Consider the following 22,934-nt stretch of genomic DNA (forward strand, 5'->3'; position numbering starts at 1 on the left):
GCGTCTGCTAAATGCCTAAACTGTAAACTGTAAGGTCGTATTTTGGTCATAAAGTGCTTGATGAATCGGGCCCATTATCTTTGGTTGCGCTTGTGTTGTGTTCTGAAAATAGCAGATCTACAAGCTCAAAAATGCGTTGTGCTGTGACACATTGTCCTTTTTTTGCTAACGCCGCACTACTGTAGGTTAGACGACGGCGACGACGCATGCAATATTTGGGGGGCGTCGCTGCTGTGGAGAGTCTATATATGGTTATGGCTGACATGACATCGTAGTGATATCAGTGGTAGTGACACAGTATAAGAAGGTCTAGCGGGGTCACAGACCTGGACGACTTGGGAGCAGCGAGCTTGAAGCGGCACGACGACAGAACCCAAACATCTCTTCAGACTCCTTTGGATACAGATCAGTTGTTATTCAGTGAGTTTCTGGTCCGTCCAACGATGCACTGGACGGTGAAAGTGAGAGAAGCACCAGCTGGTAGAGCTGCAGTGACCGTGGGGCACGAGGTGTACTTATTTGGAGATTACACTGAATCTCGAAAGGATCACATGGATGTGTACATCTTCAACTCTGTGTCTCTGAGATGGAGGACGTTGCCCCAAGTGACAAAGAAGAGGAAGAGAGGGGAAGATCACCTTGATTTTTTTCCCGGCGGGTGGATGCGCTACACTGCTGTGCTGGTAAAAGATACCATCTACATCTGGGGAGGTTGGACTGATACAAGTCACTGCAATGTGCTTTATGCGTTTGATGTCAACACCCACACATGGTTCAAGCCCAGGATGTCTGGTTCTGTTCCAGAGGGGAGGTACGGCCACTCAGCCTGCGTCTTGGGGAAGGACATGATTATCTATGGAGGACACGTCAAGCTTACTGGAGACACTAATGACATCTACAAGTTGGACACCACCACAATGGTCTGGTCCTTGATTAACGCCAGAGGAACACCTCCACCTGCTTCAACAGATCACTCTGCCACCATCATCGGGACAAAGATGTTTGTATTTGGGGGCCATGGGGAAAACTACCGCTACCACAAAACCATCAGAGTGTTTGACACAGAGACAAACTGCTGGCTGAACACATCTTCTGCACAGCGTCGTCCATGGGGACGCTATCTTCATTCAGCTTTTGCCTACAATGGAGAGCTGTACATATTTGGTGGTCAGAACGATAACTATAAGGATATCTTCCATGATCTGTGGAAATTCAATCCAGAGACCTGCTCCTTGAAGGAGGTGAAGCCCAAGGGGAACGGCCCGTTAGGGATGACTCAGGCTTGCTGTTGCATGATGGGAGATTGTGTCATCCTCTTCGGAGAAGACCAAACAGATGACCTTGACCTGTTTATCTTAGACTTGAGTCCTAGTCTGAAGACATTAAGTAAGCTGGCAGTTATTCAGTACGGTCTGAACCAATCTGAACTCCCACACGACCTTAGGTGGGAACTGGCAGCCATGAATAAAGAATACAACTAAACTGCACTCTGTCGAAGTGCCAACTTGTTTCTTGTGCACTCATGGCCATGTGTGGCCTACTTTTGAGTCAGCAGAGCGCGCCTTGTTATTGTGACCGAAGGTCGTATTTACCCTGAAAAACCTTGTCGCTTGAGTGACCTTCCTTCTGTGACCTTCCTTCTGTAACCTTCCTTCTGTACAGGAAGTGATGTCAGTGTGATGTCAGCGAGTTGTGACATCTTCCTGTATGGGGCGGCTACACAAGACTAAGAAAGACAAAAAAAAAAGAGAAGGATACACAAGACTAAGAAAGACATAAAAAGAGAAGAATAAAAAAGAAAAAAAGGAGGAGGAGGATAAAGATACCAAAAGGAGAGAGAAGAAAGGGTGGATGAGGTACAATGTGCAGTCGGCAGTCTCAGAAAAGAAAATGTAACAAGGAGGTGGCAACGGGGCGGCCAGATAAAGTTATTAGGCCTGGATCCGACTTTAAGTCGACGCACAGGATTCCAGAAGTGTAGCGCTTATTCGCTCTTGTATCAAACCGGTACTCGAAACGTTCTTAGAATTTAACATATTTTCTAAAGTAAATATGGGGGCTGCTGTGTTAAGAACGTTTCGTTGTCAAGCTCAAAGTTGGGTATTTAGAACTATACATGGAGAAATGGAGAAAACCTGTTTGGCCTAAACATGGAGATGTGGAGAACATGTCATATGGGACTACCGTCATAGACAGTATAGCCATTGTTAGGCCGGAGTCAATGGCTGTCTGTCTGACTGTCTGTACAGGAAGTGATGTTACATGACATACTTTTTATGCCCATATATGAGTCATTCTGTACCACATCTCCATGTTTAGGCAAACTCCACACAGAAAGGCCCTATCGCCCACACCCTAGGTGGAGTTGGCGATAGGGATTCGCTCTTGTATCAAACCGGTACTCGAAACGTTCTTAGAATTTAACATATTTTCTAAAGTAAATATGGGGGCGGCTCTGTTAAGACGTTTCGTTGTCAAGCTCAACGTTGGGCATTTGGACCTATACATGGAGAAATGGAGAAAACCTGTTTGGTCTAAACATGGAGATGTGGAGAACACTATATATGGAGATAGTCCAGTCCATTATGTCATATGGGACTACCGTCATAGACAGTAGCCATTGTTAGGCCGGAGTCAATGGCTGTCTGTCTGACTGTCTGTACAGGAAGTGATGTCACATGACATACTTTTTATGCCCATATATGAGTCATTCTGTACCACATCTCCATGTTTAGGCAAACTCCACACAGAAAGGCCCTATCGCCAACCCCACCTAGGGTTTGGGCGATAGGGCCTTTCTGTGTGGAGTTTGCATGTTCTCCCCGTGTCTCCTAGGGTTGATACCCTCACAAAAACATGAACAAACTCCCCCCAGAATGACAACAACTAGAATCATCAGAGAAACGCTGTGGTTGGCCAGATGGTCAAGAATTAGGGCGAGGTCGCATGTCACCCTGAGGTCGCATGTCACCCTCAGGTGTCTTAGTTTATATCAGGTCGCACTTCTTGTTGATGGTGATGTCACCAAGAATGCTGGTCCCTAATTGGCTGTTGATGGTGACCTCGCCAAGAATGCTGGTCCATGATTGGCACAGAGTGACACAGCGGATACAAAATCACCGAACGCTGTACTTGCACACTCTGCTGGCGCAAGTAATAAACTAGAGTGTGGTTGCACTGACAAAAATAAATAAAAAAGTGGATGATGAGTTAGGCTTGCTGTCATATGTGTGTCACGTTAGGAGAGTTGTCGTGTGACAACGACTACACACCTAATGTGAAGGAGCGGTGCTATTTATGTATATTGTGGGCTCACTTTAGCGAGTACTGCAGTATTTTTTGGCAACTAAAATCAGTCTTTTGTTTTTGAGCTACAAATATTTCGTTCAAACTTCAACTTGTTCAGCTTTACATAGATTTTATCTTTGCTTCTATTTTTGAGCGGTGGAGAGAGGGGGGGGGGGGGGGGCAGCTCGCAGATGAAGCTCGCAACACAGGTTTTTGATCACGTAATGAATCTATATGAGGAGTTGTAGGAGAAAGTGTGTTTGAAGAAAATGCTAAGCGGTTTTCTCTGGCACAAATGGTCAAGGCCTACAGTACTATGAGTTGCGGCATGACCAAGGAGAGGTTCAAGTGTTCATTTCCTACTACACATAAATGCAGAAAAAGCCCCAAACATATTATCTAAAAACATTTTTTAATCAATAATAATAAAGTACAGGGCTCTGTTAGAGCTTCATCATCGAGGTTCTTCCTTGCCCTACTGGGAGTATACATTGCCTTGATATCAAAGGCAATGTATTTTCCTGTCGTCTTTTCCAACCGGTTTATCTACATTCAGGGGTGCTCACACTTTTTTGACGTGAGATCTACTTTTAAAATGACTTGCTCAACATGATCTACCCATCCAAAATGTTTAAGCTGAGGGCCTGAGGGATTTTTGACAAACACACTTTAAGGGGGAAATAAATGGGAAATACTGGGGGAAATGTCTTCATCCCATTCTGTATGGAAGTGGTAGGTTTTGGGGTTCTTTGTAATGCTACTGACTCTTGAACCAAGCATTGCATTGGAGCTTTGCCTACTTTAGAAGCCATGAAGGGAGCTAACAGGCCCTTCTTCTTGATGTCATATTGACATATACTTTTTATAATTTAATTACAGGTATATATTTTTAGAGGCATGTCATGTGGTCTACCTGCACACCCTTGGTGATCTACTGGTAGATCACGATCTACTTTTTGGGCACCCCAGCTTTAACATCTTCTTCCAAGCCAGTTCTGACACCAGGATGTATTACGTTGTGTTTGTGGGTTATTGAAAGAGTAGACGTGCTTTACTGGTGGAATAGCATTGGTTAGTTACAGGAGAGGCACAGCAACAATGTTAACACGAGCAGGTACTGTAGGCCTCTATGCGCGCGCACACGCACGCACGCACGCACACACACACACACACACACACACACGCTTTGTTTCTGGGGGTCACTGGAACAAAATATGTTTAAAGGTCCGTGACATGAAAAGGTTTGAGCATCAGTGATAGTTCAACATGTTTCTTTTTTTTTCCTGAACTGAACTGTTAGGATTTATAATATTTCGTTTTTAGCATCAGCCTCAGGTCTTTATAACCTGACTGTGCCAGATGATGGCAGCAGTGTGTATGCCTGGCTGCATACCGCTCTGCTTACCATCATCTGGGATCGCTCGGGCAGACCCGATCTAAGGGGCGGGCCATTTTTTCAAATTCTTTAGCAGGTGATTGGATGGGGCAGTCTCTCTATCACAGTCTGGGAGTGCCAACTCCAACCACTCATATTGGCCTCTCTGCATGACGTTACACCCAGAATCCGCCTCCTGGGTTTCCACGTGGTCTGCAATCAGACTCTATTGGCTCAGAGCCACTCAGAGCCCGCCCGTAGCTGCCGCTGATTCGTCCGGCCCGGGACTTTACGAGTGTTATCAACTCTCCCCGAGAGATCTCAGATGGTAAAGTAGGGCGGTACGCACTACTGCCACCATCTGGCGCAGTCAGGTTTAGGTCTTTATGGGTCAATAGAGAAATAGATTGTAGGACTTTCGAACAAAATCACAACAGCTAGGCTGGCAAATATGGCAGGGAAGATCATGGGTATGGCCACCCCCCCGATCACCCCTCAAGCCATCTTTGAGCAAGCAGTAGTAAGACAAGCTCGGAACATTTTGTCCGACCCCTTGCATGTTCTGAAACCTGAGTACGATCTAATGCCATCGGGCAGGAGATTTAGGACCCCAACATGCTACTATAATAGATATAAGCACTCGTTTGTTCCTCTGTCAATCAAAATGCTAAATGATAGACACATAACTAATTGAGGACAGGCTCTATGGGTTGTATGTGTATTTCTCTGGTTGTCTTTTTTTTTTCAGTTCCTTTTTTGTTTTTGTTTGTTCTGTTAAGTGTTTATATGTATGCAGCTGTGACTCTGTCTCCAAGACAAATTTCTCCCCTGGGAGACAAATAAAACTGAACCTTGAACCTTGAACACTTTTATTAAATGATTCATATTCTAGTGATTCTCAGTGTGTTTTCTTTCCCTGATTCCGGGTGTCTGCATGTTGGGGCCCAAACCCCAAAGTCATTATACAGCTTCCGAGAAAACAGTCGACTCCGCCCACACTGACGCTCTGTGACTGAAAAAGGTAAGAAGAGAGGCAGGGGTGTCACACCAAATTCTGGGCCCTGCCCCAGACAAGGGGTGCGTTTGGAAATGCGCACTCAACGCACTGGTATGCCATGTTGTCGTTTGTTTATTCGGTGCACTTGGTGCGTTGTTGTTCGGAAATCCAGTGCGCGGCGCACTGGTGTGTTGAGTGCACGCACTGACTGACCCTACTCAGAAGATGGGGTTTAGCGGTGTGGTGGTGTGCTGCGGTGTTCTGATTGGTTGGTTTTCATGGCCGTGTCTCGAATGCTTCTCAGCTGTGAACAATGGAGGAAATAACCGCAAAATACAGCACTTGCAGCTTAATTGGTCGTTTGGGCTTGCAGGCCATGGAGCATGAGTTTGTGAACGTGGCCCAGACTCCCCTGCAAACACAATGACAATATGTTGACAGCTATATAATATCCCAAGGCTATAATACGTTCCACCAAAGGCTGATATTGACTCACGCACGCACGCACGCACGCACGCACGCACGCACGCACACACACACACACACACACACACACACACACACACACACACACACACACACACACAATTTTTTTGTGACGGTCTGAGGTTGGCACTTGGCAGGTATGCAGTATGCACTATGCATATTAAATGTACAGTATACATGTGTGTACATGTGTTCTGGCCTGGGTTTCTTTTGTAGGTGTAGTGTATTGTGGTCCCGGGTTTTGGCATCGGAGAGTTCTGACACGAATATTAGACTGAATTATTAAGTACGAAGTTGCTGTGCATAGTTCTTAGCCTTGTGCTGGAGAGAAGAGACGAGAGATGCAGGCATCCATCAGTTTATTGGACAGACAGAGACAGCGGAGCAGTGTTACTTATATGAACCGTTCTGTCAATTATTACAGGGCTTATCTTGACCCAAACCTTGAAAAGAGCCACAATAGGCTCAAAGGGTGAGAATGACCCTAAGCTGTTTGTCCAGTCACACTTACATAAAGATGTGCTTGTTCATGCTTACCTAACCTTACGAATATGGACCTAATATTAAGAATATGTCGTTTTTGATCCACTTTGATCTACTTCATAGGCGCAAGCATGAAAGTGATTCTAGGTTTGCCCTATGCTGTCTGCATCCTCATCCGATTTAACCTATAACCACTGTGGCCAGGACATTGCTGCTAATTTGCTGTGATTAATCAGGAATAGTGACCTTGACTTAAGGAAATTAATTGGATGTATGGTTGCCATAGATGTGTGGGCAGTGGGCATGCCAGAATAGTGCTTGACCATGAAATGCATCACTCAGCAGGGATTGTATGGTGAATAATGTTTAAAAAAAACTTGGATCATAATATGATAATATCTCTATGTCAATCCTTGTGTTTTATGTAGTGGCTGTGTGTTCCCTTCGTCATGATGAACTCCACATCGGTTGACATCACCAAGACTGCTTTCAATGCTACGTTCCAGGCCCCTTGGATTTGCAGCCTGGATGAAGAAACAGCATGGAGATGAAATTTGATGATTTCTTATTGCTGGTAAAATTGTTGTGTGTGTACGGTATGTATGTAACGGAGGTGATCCGAACCTCCCCACCCGGGTTCGTACCCGGGTCTCCCGCGCGAAAGTCCAACATCTTAACCACTAGACCAAAGAAACATCTTCTTGGTCTGGGGGAGATACTAGACTTTTGACGCTTCAAGGCTGGGGCTGCGACTCTCTCCGTCACATGTATGAAGAATGTGTATCACATTCATTAAACATTAAGACTTATGTTTATTTGAATGTGGAATTTAATTTTGGAGAGCAAAGTTGATGGTGATTGCGACCATCAGGGAGCATTTAGTATGAGAACGCCGAGCCTGTGTCTGTCTGTCACGCTAAGCAACAACTGCTCAGCGAGCTGTTTACCGCTGTGCTAGCGAGAGGCGGATCACGTTACCACTGTGCGAGTGAGAGGCGGATCGCGTTGCCACTGTAGGAGGCAACATGGCGGCACCCACAGGCTCAATAACAACTTCTCTCAACCTCCTGTAACTTTGGAACCGTTTGTCCAAATGATCGTTCAAAGACTGTGTCTGCTTGCGTGATCGATCGGCGGGCTAATCGTACGCCACAAAAAAATATTCCGCAAGACTTGAAAAGGTAAGTCAAAATAGGAAAAATAGCAAGTACTCCCAATGACTTAAATGTGCCGCATTAAAAGCTCTGACGGTCGCTACTCGACCTTAGGGAGTGTTACTTGTGTTATGTGATGCAAGATTCAGAGTAAGTATTTAATGAGATTTCTACATTTTTTTTTTCTAAAGACTTTTGGCAACCTGGGCTATCAAGTCTTCCACCAGAGGACGCTGTCCGCCCGCTCTGCAGCCACTGCCAAAATGACCTGCTTCTGTGCAGCTGTCCTCATCTGCATCTTTGGGATCCCTTTCTGTGCTGATAGGAGCCGTAGCTGCATCAACCGGTATTAACATAATGTTAAGAGATAACAGATCACTATCTCACCTCCATTCTTACCTTTTGAATTTCCTTATCAATTTATATGTGTAGCCTATAATATAGAAAAAGTAAGTATGTCTTCTAGGGCAGTGGTTCTCAACCTGTGGGTCGGGACCCAAATTATTTTGGCGGGTCCCCAGATGATTAACTTAATGTGCAACATTGTTTTCTCACTCAACAGTAAACAAACTAACATAAAGTTTAAGTGTATAGAGGGTATCTGCACATTTCTAAAGTGACAATTTAAGGACTTTTTAATACCTCTAAAATGACAAATTCAACATTGGCCAAATTGTGAAATATTAGAGGCAGAAATTGTGAAAGTAGCAGATCTGCATGCTCACAACGCCTCGCAAGCATGTAGATCTGCTATTTTCACAGAATACAAAATGTAACGCTTCAACTCTTAGTGTTCTTCAGGGTGTGTGGGTCCCCAGTTAAAATATGATTATTTTGGGGGTCGCGGCCTGAAAAGGTTGAGAACCACTGTTCTAGGGATGGCTTTCCCAAGTGCAAATGTGTGCCAAAAACAATCTTTGCTTCATATTAAGCCAATTACCAAAGATGGTCCTTTCGTTTAGAACTCAATACTTCCATACATTTCAAGTAGACTCAATATAACTTCCAACTATTCATACAAAACAATGCATCCCTATACCTCTAACTTAAGGCATCAGGGGGTCTTAAGTTTGTATTCTAATCTCCAACAAAGGAAAAGCTAAAAATAATTCTCATTGTGATATTATCCATCACTTTTATCATAAGACAATAACTTAAACCTAATATGTCAACGTTTCACTATCTTGGGTTTGTATGCGTTTTAGTACGGGTGGCTTGAATGGATCATCATAGCATCCAACCCTGGCATAGCTAATTAACATACTCTGCCCGCCTAAGGGCGAGAAGCGACCGTAGGTCACGCGGAAATCAGCAGGAAGGCATTGGGTACCATTTTATAATCTTTGGTGTGACTCATACTCCTTAGTTGAGAGAGAGATGAAGCAGGGACCCATAACCTTTTCATAGATTCCATATAGTTTCATTGTTTGACAGCACAATCATCAGTGTATTTTGGATTCATGTCAATTTGTGTTTTCAGATATTTTACCACTTGAACTGTCAATACTTAATGAACTTGACCTTTCACTCTGTACTTACAGTCTGCTCTTTTTCCCCTCTACACCAAACCTCTTTGCCGAAAATAGCCGATCTTATGAGCTTGTAGATCTGCTATTTTTGGCTAAAGTTCTCAGAATATGGACTCAATAGGGTTCAAGTGCATGCTTATAAAAATGGAGAAAAAAAGTTTCTATCACACAAAGATTTGGAGGACCCCCTGTAGTAACTCTGAGGACCCCCTAGGGGTCCCGGACCCCCCGTTGAAGACCCTTAATTGCTCTAATCGCAAGGCCACTGAGCTGGTAAGGATAAGATGTAGTGTTATGTAAACCCGGTAGATCCCGCTGGGTTTTATTGTAAACCTGTCTCCACCCATTGACCCGGCCCTTTGCAACTGTACCCATACCACCATGGATTAATTATGTCCTGTTTTTAAACAGTGCCAAACTGATGTGACGGACAGATGATGGAGGGACGGAGGGACTGACAGACAGCCGGTGGACTTGACGGTCGCAATTAATATATTCCATTAAATAAAAGTTTCAACATTTAAACTTTTTAGCCATTATCGTTCAAATTGATTGTTGCAATTACCTTCCATGTTTATGGGACTGACTTGGCTGCCTGCATTTAGAGTAATTGGACATAATATAAATGTGTGTGCAAGTATGACACATGCCCCCCCCCCCCCCTTCTGCTCCTTAATTGCTTTAACGTTCATAAACTCCATGAACTGAATGCACTGAACTTTGTAATAAACGTCAAGGCCCTGCCTCCCAGCAATATTATAATTAAATGAAAGAGCTCATTATATTGATAAAAGTTCATTAGCCAACATTGACTTAACAAAATGTTAGTTTTCTGCAGCGTTCCTCACCGTAGTTGCACAACATTATGTAAGGATCAGTGACAGTGAATGATTTGTATTACTTTTACGCCTTTGTGAGCTTGTAGGCTATTTTTTGGTGAAGATATTTTAATGTAGTCTAGGCTGGTATATGCTGTTACCATATAGCCTGGTAGGCTATATGGTTTTGGTTAAGCACATCAAAATATGTCATAACAAACGTGTATAGTTTACTATACCATGGAAGAACAGCTCAATCTCAATAAAATACAAAATAACGAACAAATAGAGTGTAGCGTAGTTTATTTTATTTTATGTGCAATTCTTTTTTTTTCTTTAATGTTTTTTTATCCCACGTTTTTTGCAACCCATTTTTCCTCACCCGGTGACTACCTAACCTGTAGTCCTGGTTTCCACTCTCCCCCTGCCGTGCCAGGGGACATTGGGGAGCACCCGGCTGGCTAGGGGGATGTAGTATAGAAACCTGGACTACTGCATGTTTTTGTGTGAGGGCCTATGCCCAAGGAGACACAGGGAGAACATGCAAACTCACCACTGAAAGGCCCTATCGCCAACCCCACCTAGGGTGTGGGTGCTGATGACGGGAATCAAACCCAGGACCTTCTAGCTGTGAGGCAAAGTGCTAACCACTGCACCACTGTGCCATCCTAATGAGTGTCCTGCTAATGCTAGTTTTAATATTTAGAGACGTTGTCAAGGAAGGCGTATCTCACATTATATTGACAAAATGCAGATTTAATCAGAAACTGAAAAAGGTGTCGCCCTATGTACATTTCACCGTATTGTTTAAATATGTACATGCATGTTCCCGTTAGTGTGTACTTACGATCTGACTTTGCATGCTATGTGTGTCTCCCCTACCTGCCCCTTCTTTGTATATACTTTCTGTTTGTTCAGACTTACTGTTTTTCTTTTTTTGTTCTTTCATTTTATTTTATTTACATATCTACTGCATAGTACTGTGTTCTATTCGTCTGTCATTCAATGTTATATGAGATACTTTAATGGTTTCCTGTGGAAATAAGCTTAGTCTTTTCATGGATCTCCTTTTAGTAGACCTTGTACCAGTGAACTGTACCGTCATGAAACTGTACCTTTTTCTATGCAAACTTCTAATAAAGTCTTCAATCAATCAATCAATCCAATTAGAGTGTGCTGTCCAGATCAAAAGGAGTGAGAGTTTTCTTTTTTTTTTTTTTAGGAAATTCATTCTACATCCTACAACAAAGTTCTGCTTACACGTGTCTCAGCAGGATGATCTGCTTGTAGAATAAACTCTTCCTAAAAAAAAACATCAATTTCTTTTTTCAACAATCACATTGCACATCTATCTACCACTGTTGAACCCCCAACTTTTCTCACCAACGTTGAACTCCAAATCATTTGTGCATTTTGACATCAAAACTCCCTAAAAATCCAATCCTTAATTACTTCCTGTCAAGCAAAAACAAAACGCCTGTCCCATCGGCAGGTGCTATGATATTTTACACCACATGTTTGCCCGTTATGACAAGAGCCAGAATAAGGACGTGAGGCTACTTAGAGATAAAATATCCCAGTAGTTTCCCACTGTGTATTTAGTTTCATTATGATTATTCTCATACTTCCCCTACAGTAGGCTACAACACATTGTGGCTGGCATGAATGAACTGTATGCAGTTTTGTTGCCTAAGCAAGGAAAGCCCTTTGTTTCTGCTTTGAGTTGATCACAAGGCAATTGACCCCAGAATGTGACTTGAATGAATTTCCAGCACAGTTTGATATTGATATGTGACATCACATCTCCTTTTGACGGGAATTTATATTTCCCACCCCGTGTGGCTGATGATCATGTGAACTGTCCACAGAAGGTTTATAAAGGACATTCTACTGCCATGACATATGTCTAAGATCCTCATCCTCAACACAAAGAGTAAGAAACCTTTCCATGCTTGATATTATGCTTGTGTCTATAACTATGTACTGTGTATTAATATGCACACGCACGCACGCACGCACGCACGCACGCACACACACACACACACACACACACACACACACACACACACACACACACACACACACACACACACACACACACACACACACACACACACACACACACACAATTTATGTTTCTTGTGACAGCAGGGAAGAAAAGAAGACAGGATCCATTCTATGGGAATGATGGCTCCATGTGTGACACTGTGGAGTTTATGTGAGTGTTCTGTTTTGCAGGTCTATTTGATCTGTCTGTCTGTCTGTCTGTCTGTCCAGTCCTGTCTCCTTGTGTGATGATAACAGGTAAGCAATTCAATGTGCGGTATCTCAAAATGAATTGATTGACTGAAGAGCTTATTAGCAGTTTGCAATAGAACTAAAGTACAGTTTCATGACAGCACAAATCACTGATACAAGGTCAACTAAAAGGAGATCCTAGAAAGCCTTACGGCTTATTTACACAGGAACCACTTTACGTATCTCATACAGCATTGAAAGACAGCCCAGCTGTCGGATGGATGGAGCATGGTGGAACTGGTTGTACTGTAGTTTCCATGGATAGTAGTATAGGACAGGAATGACATTTTACTTTATAGACATTAATAATAATAATAACAATCTAAAGTTATCCATATTATATTTACAATTTTGTCATCATAACGTAAAGTATTGTTTAATTGCTTGTCCATGTTTTGACAAGGATAAATTACAATTGAACAAAATGTAAAAAAAAAACAAATTAGCAAAATGATATTAACCAATGGTTTTGATGTTTACACAAGCAATGCTACAGTAAAAGTACAGCACAAAAAATGCTTGATGGCGGCTTGTTTCCATTGTGGTCCTATGTGTTCAATTCATCATGCTGTAATGTGCATCGTTCTGTGTACATCAGTTCCTCTGGCTGTGCTAGTGTTCACATCCAACCAGTGCAATGCAGTCTCCAATCTAAAAGAGCAGCTGCCAGACTGCCTCCAAGACAGAGACTACAGCCAGCTGCTGAAGACAGCAGAGGAGGGTCTCCCTTGCACCACCATACCTCGACATGTTGTCATTGTTGGGGCTGGAATGGCCGGACTGACAGCTGCTAGCCTACTGGAGGATGCTGGGCACAAGGTGATGTATTTAAAATATTATGCTTGCAGTTGTTCACATATTAATTAACATTCGGTAAAATATGCCATAAGGCTAAGCAAAGACATCATTTTGTCAAAGACATAATGTTGGACTTAAAAAAGGAAACGATTATATTGGTCAATTAAATTGAAAATGTTAAATAAATATAAAAACAGAAAATAGCAGATCCAAGCTTAATAGATCAGCTATTTGTTTTTTTTTTTACTACTGTACTACTGTATTTGTACAAATTGGACACTGAAGGTAACCATAGTGGAGGCCAGTGACCGGGTTGGAGGAAGAGTGCAAACGTATAGGAATGAAGAGGAAGGCTGGTACACAGAACTGGGTGCCATGAGGATCCCCAGCTTCCACGAGTGAGTACAGCATGAAGAATAGAACCCAACGGTCGCAATTAAACGAAACATCTGTCTAAGTAGCATACTTATAAGCAATCAACTCTGTCCAGTACATGGCATCTGTAATAATGGAAAGACCTGACTACTACAGTATAACACTTGCTAATGTGTCAGTTGCCAACGTGATCTTAGTCTGAGCCGTTTTTGACTCATCTCACCATATCCCTTTTCTTGTTTTTTTAAACACCCAGAATTGTTCTCTTGTATATAAAAAAACTGGGACTCAAGCTGGACACATTCATCATGGACGATGAGAACACGTTTTACCTGGTCAACGGGATTAGGAAGAGAACGCGAGCGGTGAAAGCCAATCCTGATGTCCTGAAATACAACGTGAACAGAGAGGAGAGAGGGAAGTCTGCTGATGAACTGCTACAGCAAGCTTTGGAGAAGGTATGGAGCAGGGACGTGCTGGGCCCCTGATTCAGCCCGGGAAAAAGAGTTGGAAAGGCCCTCATTGCGCGCTATAGAGATCTCTCTCTATAGCGCTGCTGCTACTCAAAGATTTGTGACAAAGTGACAAGCCAGTGGGCCAATTACATGAGTTATATTTCGTCGTTGTTGGGTGGAACCTTGTATGTCCAAAACCGTTTGTTTTGTATCATTTTGTGTGCTTGTAGATCGGCGGCTGTTTTCACTACTTTTGTGCAACGGCCTTGTATGATGAAGCAGGGCTTTGCTTTGCGAAAAAATTTACACATTTGAAACTTGGAGATACAAGGTTTCTGCCCGACAGTGACGATTTACTTTGTTGGCCGCCCAGCAGCCCCCAAAATGGAACCAAGGCCGACATTTTATTTGATTTTTTTTTCCTAATGGCCGGCCGTTCGGGAGTTGTCCCGCTTTTCCCAATGGCCAGCACGTCCCTGGTATGGAGGATGAGGAGGGGGAGGAGGGGGAGAGAAGAGAGGTGGGTGGAAGTTGGAGAAAAAGGGAGAGCGTGCGTGCGTGCGTGCGTGCGTGCGTGCGTGCTGTGTGATGCACTGTGTGCTAAAATAACTAGTAACTATACAGCTCCTTGTTACACCGTTGTGCGGGGAATAAGCACCCAAAACGGTAATAAAAATAACCCAAAACCGGATAAAAAACGTGAATTTTCGGCGTGCAAGCATGAACTCCTCCAAGCTCAGCTCCCCTTGGGATTTAGGAGTTCCAGCGCCCCTGCAGTGGTGCCACTGCCAACATTGCAAAATGTAAAACCCAGCAGCTTGGGTGTAACCCAGAATGTTAACATTAAAAATAGAAGTATTTTACCATACAAATAGAAGCATAATATTTGTTGTGGTAAAATGAACAACAAACAAAATTGTCATGTTTGATTTATTGAATAACTAAAACATTATTTCAAGGACGGACGGATCAATTCAATTGAAAATAATTTATTTTTTCTACAGGTGAAAAGGGAAGTGGAAACACACGGCTGCGAAGAAGCACTGAAGAAATACGACCGCTATTCTGTCCTGGTAAAGACATTTGAATGTTTCTACCGTTTCTACTAATTTAATAATTATTAATTTATTAACGTTGGTTAATAAACTGGCCATGATCGTTATGGAATTGTATTTGATTTAAAACTTTGAGTGAAACTCCAACATACCTCCCTGCAAAATCTACATTTATTGCTTTGTTAACCTTCATCAGAGCCGATGCTCTGACAGGCAGGAGCTAAGATTCTACCAATGCCTTCTAAATCAGTAGTTCTCACACTTGAATGATTTGAAAAAAAAACAAACCTCGGTTCGAAGTGAAGCGGTGAACTGTTATTCTATGTGTTCTAGAGTTATGAATTCTGTGATCTGTACATTCTTTATATTCTGAATGAATGAATGAATGAATGAATGAATGATTTTATCTGGAGGGCCGAATTGTCATGTGAAGCTTGACCAATCCTCAAAGTATCCAATCATCAGACCGGGACGGACACTACACACATATTCTGGACGTACGGGACAGATAAGACCTGTTCATTCTGGACTGAAATGACCATATATGGACATGAGTTGACAGACATTTTGTTTTTGATAAAACCTGTTCATTCTGGACTGAAATGACCATATATGGACATGGGACACACAAAGCCACTCCTTGGAAAAAAAACATAAATAGCAGACAAAGAAATAGAGACAAATGACATCATCAATTTGTGACAGGCATTGTCCCTATTGAGTGAAAGATGAATTATTTCTAGAATACATTAAATATTAATAAGTTGTTTTTAATTTGACATTTTAGTTATAGAGGGCAATTATTATAATATAATAATATACAATTGGTCTTATTAGCCAGGGATCCTTTTAAAAGTAATTAACAAGAATTTATTGAGAAGGAGGAATCCACACACTGATTTGATTCCGAGATAAGATGCACTGAGATTTATACTCTGGACAGAAGCATAACATATTTCCTCCACAAGTTGAATATTTGATTGTCTGCGTTTCCCCGTCAGGGGTACCTGAGAGAGGAAGGTGGACTGAGTGATGAAGCAGTGAGGATGATCGGAGACCTGCTGAACGAGAACAGCCTCATGTACTCAGCCCTGACTGAAATGATCTACGATCAAACAGATGTCAACGACAACGTTAAGTAAGAACTGTCTGTGAGTGGGAGAGTCAAAAGTGGGGTAAAAATGGTGTACACCACCATTTTATGGTGTAAACCTCATAATATGTTGCATACCCTACTATGTAAGACAATAGTCTTCGGGGGGATTTTTCGGGGGATTTTGAAAACTTTAAGTAGCATCTGAGGGGTCAAATTAGGGTATTTTAATGATTCTGAATCCAATGCAAGCATTTATTTTGCACAAAAAACATTCCTTGGGCTAAAAACGGGCCGACAAAACTATGTTTTAGTGATGAGTCATCACTTTTTAGAGTTTCGTGGGGGCTATCAAATGGTGATCTTGTTACTGAACTGGTATTGAATTGAATTTGGTTTTTAAAGGTACTTTGAAGTGACTGGCGGAGCGGAGCTCCTCCCCCAGGCCTTTCTCACAGTCCTCGATGCCACACTCCTCCTTAATGCCAAGGTCAAACGCATCAGCCAATCAGCTACTGGCGTCAACGTGTCATATCAGGAAAGCGGACGGTCGTCTTTGACCAACGTGTCTGCCGACTTTGTCCTGGTAACGACCACAGCGAAAGCGGCCCTGTTCATGGACTTCCAGCCTCCTCTCTCTGCCTCCAAGATGGATGCCCTGCGTTCTGTGCATTACGACAGTTCCACCAAGATCGTCCTCATCTTCAGCAGGAAGTTCTGGGAGGACGATGGCATCCGGGGAGGGAAGAGCATCACGGACGGCCCCTCCAGGTTAGGGATGCACCATTAATTATATCTGTATCGGACAATATTTACCGGTATATGCAATATATACTATCAGTATCGTTATCTGCAAAATAATCCTGAATATTATTTTGATTATGTTTGAATGTGAACCTGAAAAGGTTTTCAATCATCGTAATCGAAGGCTGCAGAATCAATCAGTGTTTTCATCTTTACTACGTTTACATTTTTTTGCCATGCAATATTCAACATCAATATCATCCCTATTATCATCCCTACTCCAGGTACATCTACTACCCCAGTCACAGCTTCCCCACTAATGAGTCCATTGGCGTCCTCCTGGCATCTTACACCTGGTCTGACGACTCGACTCTCTTCCTGGGAGCGAGCGACGAAGCACTGAAAGACCTGGTTCTCAACGACTTAGTGAAGATCCATGGGGAGCATCTCAGGTATGTACTATTTCTATTTCACTCAACTCCTTTCATGCTGTTCTGTTCTACTCTACTATGTTCAGGAGCAACAAATAGCTGATCTCAAAGTGCATTGTGACTCATTGCTATGTGCTTTTTCTTACATAAAAAAGGCCCAAAATAGCAAGACCATTTTGTTTTTTTAAACTGTTCAATTGTGATATCATATATTACAAACATAATCAATATATCAAGCATATCAATCAATTTCACAATAGGAAATGCATGTTTAATTCAGTCTGACCAGCAGGTTTACCATGAATATGAGGTCATAAAAATGAATAACCAGAGTGCGATATCATTCTAATATTCTACTATGCTGCCAGGTCCCTCTGTACCGGGGTGGTGGTGAAAAAGTGGACCCTGGACCCTTACAGCCTGGGTGCCTTCGCTCTCTTCACCCCCTACCAGCACTTGGACTATGCCAAGGAGCTGTTTGCCAGCGAGGGCAGGGTGCACTTTGCAGGAGAACACACCGCTCTGCCTCACGCCTGGATCGACACCTCCATGAAGTCAGCCATCAGGGCCACCAAGAACATCAACCATCAAGCTGCTCTGCTGCACACCGGGTCGGCTGAAAGGCCAGTTCGGGTGGAGCTTTAGTGTAGGGTTTCAGAGATGTGTACTCCTAAGAACTTACCCATGGAGTTGAAGGCCCATGGGCCGTCTGAAGTTGTACTCAACCCATTCCGGCAGCTTCTGCGTTGTCATCTGGCTTCGCCTTTCCCTCTGACTTTGCTGGTGACAAGGGGAGGGGGGACCTGTTGCCTGGGCAACGACACGTCCCTCAAAGACACTGTCCAGGCCAGATTATGTGTGACCTTATTAGTGTGGTTGCCCGACAGGGCAACACACTGTAGTCCTGGGGACACTTTTTTCACTAGATACACTTTATTGTGAATCAGATGCCATTGATTCACAATCATCGTCAGGGCAACACACTGCAGTCCTGGGGAAACTTTATTTTCACCACTAGATAAACTTTTTTGTGAATCAGATGCCATTGGAAATTGATGGAAATCAGATGCAATTGGAAATTGAAGGAAAAACATTTGAGCAGTGGTGCTAGCTCAAGTATTGGTTGAGCTTCACATGTTAGCTTGCTGCAAAATATAGTCATGGCAACCACACTTGCAATTTCCAATTGCCTCTTTCTAGTTTACAATACATTGTGTTGTTCATCTTTATGATATTCATCTCTGTGCCTTATGAAACATTATGATATTTGATAGCTTGTGAGAAATGTCTCCATTAGGCCTGATAGCTATTGTTTTGGTAAAGCCTTATCTTGTTATGCTTCAGCTCGTCCTTATAGCAGCTACAGTATAAATATGTTGTCTGACGTAGCATCGACATGAGTGTTATTGTACTTCTCCCCATGATATCATGTACTGTACATTAAACATAACCATCACCACCTAGAATATTGTCTGGTCTCCTAAATCGATTAAAGGAGTAGTTCACCCCCAAAATGACTTTTTTTCTATTGATTACTCATGCCATGGAGAGTAGAGTTCAATAATATTTTTAGTTTTTTGTCACATTCCTAAGACAAAAATTTGATTTGAGTAAATTTACCCCCATTGATAACGGATGGGGAACCGTTTCGAAACGGGTCCCCATCCGGAACGAATGGGGGTACATTTATTGTTATCACATTTTTGTCTAAGGAATGAGACAAAAAACTAAAAATATTATTGAACTCTAGTCTCCATGGCGTGAGTAATCAATAGAAAAAAAGTCATTTTGGGGGTGAACTACTCCTTTAATGATTGAGCCCTGCAGAATTCCACGACAGTAGGCACCAGGGGTTACTCCCGATGGTGGGAGAGATTTTGGAGCTGGGCACCCTCCAGCCAGTTACTGTAGGTGCTGTCCCATCCCATGTACTAACAGACAAAGCCAGATGTAGGATGCACAAAAAGAACACGTTTTAAAACACCCACACTCAAGTTTGGCACATGGAATGTACGGACCATGTGCTCTGCATCTCTTAGGCATAGGCTACACGGAGCTGGGTATTTCATATATCCCGGTTTTTCAGATATCCACATAGAAAAATATCTAGGTCCACACGACTAAGATATCTAGGTCTAACAAGCACACACACAGTAAAGTCTTCAGAGATATCTGGGTTCCCTGTCTACACGGATCCAGTGAATCGGATATTTTTCAATCTCTCCACTTATTTATCCGGTTTAAAAAATATCCAGTTTCACAGCCGAAATATCCAGCTTTGTGTGGCTGCAAGCCCCAACAGCATAAAAAAATGTCTAGCTTCAGAAATATCCAGCTCTGTGTAGCGGCACCTTAGGAAGGCAAGGTGCCCAACAGGATTGTCCTGGCCCATGCACCAGGGCCATCCATGTCCTTAAACAGAGACACCTTCTGGGTCATGTGTGCCGTATGGAGGATGGCTGAATTTCAAAAGACCTCCTAAAGAACTCACTTCAGGAAAGAGGCCACGTGGGGCTGCCACAGCTACGATGCAAAGACCTATGCAACGAGACCTAAAATCCACATGATCGTTACTGCATGTCTATTCCTGTTCACTACTACATGAACACGTACACTACAGTAGCCTACCTTAAAAGAATGTATTCGCATTCACTCCTATATTATATATATAAAAATCTAAATCATTGTCGTCAAAGAGGTTGAAAGTTGAGAAATCCTGAGAGTATTCTATTTGTTAGCAAATGGATACATGAACTATGTATCCATTTATTTTTATTTTTATGAGACCGCGCCAAATTACCAGAAATACTTTATATTAATCAGAAACTGACCACAACTCTGACCACGGTACTCTGGCAATCAATTAATACCTTTGCAACCACTATCCTTTAAGCTGAAGGGAGATTGACACATGAAGGGAGATTGACACATGATTAATGATTCCTGTGATTATGGTAATCTTACATATGCGGACTAATGAACCTTCGGACTTATGGGCAGTCCCCTTGTCATACACCATACAGTAAGAACGCCTATAACTTTCACCAGCAAAACTATTAAAATAATAAAACAAATATTTTTAAATATATACATATTTTATTTATATATTAAAAAATATACTTATTGTCACATTTTAATATCACGATACATCGTAGGACAATATATTGTGACACGCATGGGGAGGGTTAGTCTTTTTTCTTTTATCAATTGGGGAGGGTCATTGATAATTTTTTCCAGTCAGAGGGAGGGTCATGGCATTTTATATTAGGGCACATACATTTTCTCCAGGGGTACCCCTCTTTAAAAAATTTTGCTCCCTTACTAGTTATTTTAGCACACAGTGCAGCACAACACATAACACGCAGAATAAACTACTGCACAAAGACAAGACCACAATAGCCTGAAAAAAAAAAATGCTCATTTAAGTGAAACAATTGATGATTTAATATTACAGCAACGTTATTACAAACGGCACAGCGGCAGACAGTTTTGCAACTTGTAAAGAAAAAGACCATAATTTATCATCCTACAGAACACGAAAGAAGACTCCTGCTGCATGACGCATGCATACAGTACACTACAGTATAGTATCTCATTAGTCCTACATCTCATTAGTCCGAATTTAGATAGGGTTAGGTTTTAGGGTTAGGTTTAGGCATAGTTTTACTGAGGTTAGGGTTAGGTTTAGGCATAGTTTTACTGAGGTTATAGGGTTAGGTTTAGGCATAGTATTTTTCACCAGGTTAACATCACCAGATTCTGACTAATGGGATGTAGGAACAATGAGATTTCGAACCAATGCCATGGCACCGCAAGGTGACCATATTATGTGATTACTAAAATCAAACAAACACTTTTATTCCAAAGGGATGAATACATTATTTAAATATATGTAGCAGAGTGATTCACAGCCTCAGTCTGATGGCCTCAAGAGTCTAGTATCTCTTTCAGTCCATAATATAAGGATGTCCCTTTGGGTCAATGGTTAAAATATTGGACTTCTACGCAGGAGGCCCAGGTCCTGCCCTGGGTGTTACAAAGCCTGGGTGTTACATACAGTAGCTACTCAAGAAGTGGGGGGAGTATAAACAAATGCTCTCGCTGCCACAGGGGGCTGAAGCACCATAGCCCCCCCCCCCCCCCCCATCCCCTCTAATGCTTAATTTGGTTTATTTTCGGCTTGCACAGCTCACAAGTGAACATAATATTTTCCTCCCCAACGTCACCCACGTCATGAATGTGCTCAGGGACGTGCTGGCCATTGGGAAAAGTGGGACAACTCCCGAACGGCCGGTTCATTCCCGGCCGGTCCAGGCCGGCCATTAGGAAAAAAATAAAAATAAAATGACGGCCTTCTTCCATTTTGGGGGCTGGGCGGCCAACAAAGTAAGTCGTCACTGTCGGGCAGAAACCTCGTATCTCCAAGTTCCAAATTTGTACATTTTTTCGCAAAGCAAAGCCCTGCTTCATCATACAAGGCTGTCGCACATAAGTAGTGAAAACAGCAGATCTACAAGCACACAACTCCTCGCGGTGTGAGGCGTTGTGTGCTTGTAGATCGGCTGTTTTCACTAGTTTAAATCATTTTTAAAATGATAAATACAAAACAAACGGTTTTGGACAACTCATGTTGGCCCACTGGCTTGTCACTTGTCATGATCCAAACCTGCATTATTTATATTAATTTCTTAACTCACCTGCTAAAGTAAGGAGGATGACAACAACAAGAGCAGTTGGGCACTTTTGTTCCATATTCCACATTGTCCTGTTTTCAGAGCGCAAGGCAAATATTAACTTTTGCCTCAAAGTCTTGTTGAAACGTTATCTATAATGCCCGAGGTGTTGTTTTTACTCAGAGGTCAGAACGTCTCTTCAGCCTGTGTCAGCAGCACTAACTAAGGGGCCCTATAGAGCTTCCTGTCGTACCAGTTAGTCTAGTAAATCTAGGGAAAAAATACACTCAGGTTGGACAAAATGTTATTATTTAGTTTTTCAACTGATTCTGTTAGGAAATTAGGTCTACTAGCCAGGATAAAAAATCTACCATGATCTGCTCACTGCAAATACCCACAGTGGCCAAATCAAGTTGGGCTCCCATCGACTTTCTATACAGGAGGAAAATACCCAGAAACAAAAATCAGCTTTAAGTAGGATGTGAGGGGTCTAACTAGGGGTTTGTCATGATGCTGAATCCATTACAAGCATTTGTTTTGCACAAAAAACATTCCTTGGGGTAAAAATGGCCCCAGAAAATGAAGGTTTAGTGATGAAAAGTGATGAGTCATCAAAAAAATCATCTTTTGTTGGCGTTTTCTGGGGCCAATGAATGTTTTTTTGTGCAAAACAAATGCTTGCAATGGATTCAGCATCATGACAAACCCCTAGTTAGACCCCTCACATCCTACTTAAAGCAGATATTTTTTTCTGGGAAAGTCGATGGGAGCCCAACTTGATTTGGCCACTGTGGGTATTTGCAGTGAGCAGATCATGGTAGATTTTTTTTATCCTGGCTAGTAGACCTAATTTCCTAACAGAATCAGTTGAAAAACTAAATA

The 22,934-nt window shown here is 42.4% G+C and overlaps 1 protein-coding gene across 1 annotated transcript; it reads left to right on the top strand.

Moving 5' to 3' along the window:
- Positions 1 to 443: 443 nt before the first annotated feature.
- Positions 444 to 18,024, top strand: LOC308298008 (L-amino-acid oxidase-like; the record flags this gene model as incomplete). Its single annotated transcript, XM_080741572.1, has 9 exons — positions 444 to 711; positions 13,027 to 13,247; positions 13,512 to 13,624; positions 13,858 to 14,059; positions 15,061 to 15,129; positions 16,113 to 16,249; positions 16,610 to 16,975; positions 17,233 to 17,400; positions 17,748 to 18,024. 9 exons carry the CDS (start codon positions 444 to 446, stop codon positions 18,022 to 18,024), a joined length of 1,821 nt encoding a protein of 606 aa, XP_080597698.1.
- Positions 18,025 to 22,934: the final 4,910 nt, after the last annotated feature.

The sequence above is a fragment of the Nannobrachium achirus genome (assembly GCF_963921795.1).
Source record: "Nannobrachium achirus genome assembly, chromosome: 14".
Lineage (NCBI taxonomy): Eukaryota > Metazoa > Chordata > Actinopteri > Myctophiformes > Myctophidae > Nannobrachium > Nannobrachium achirus.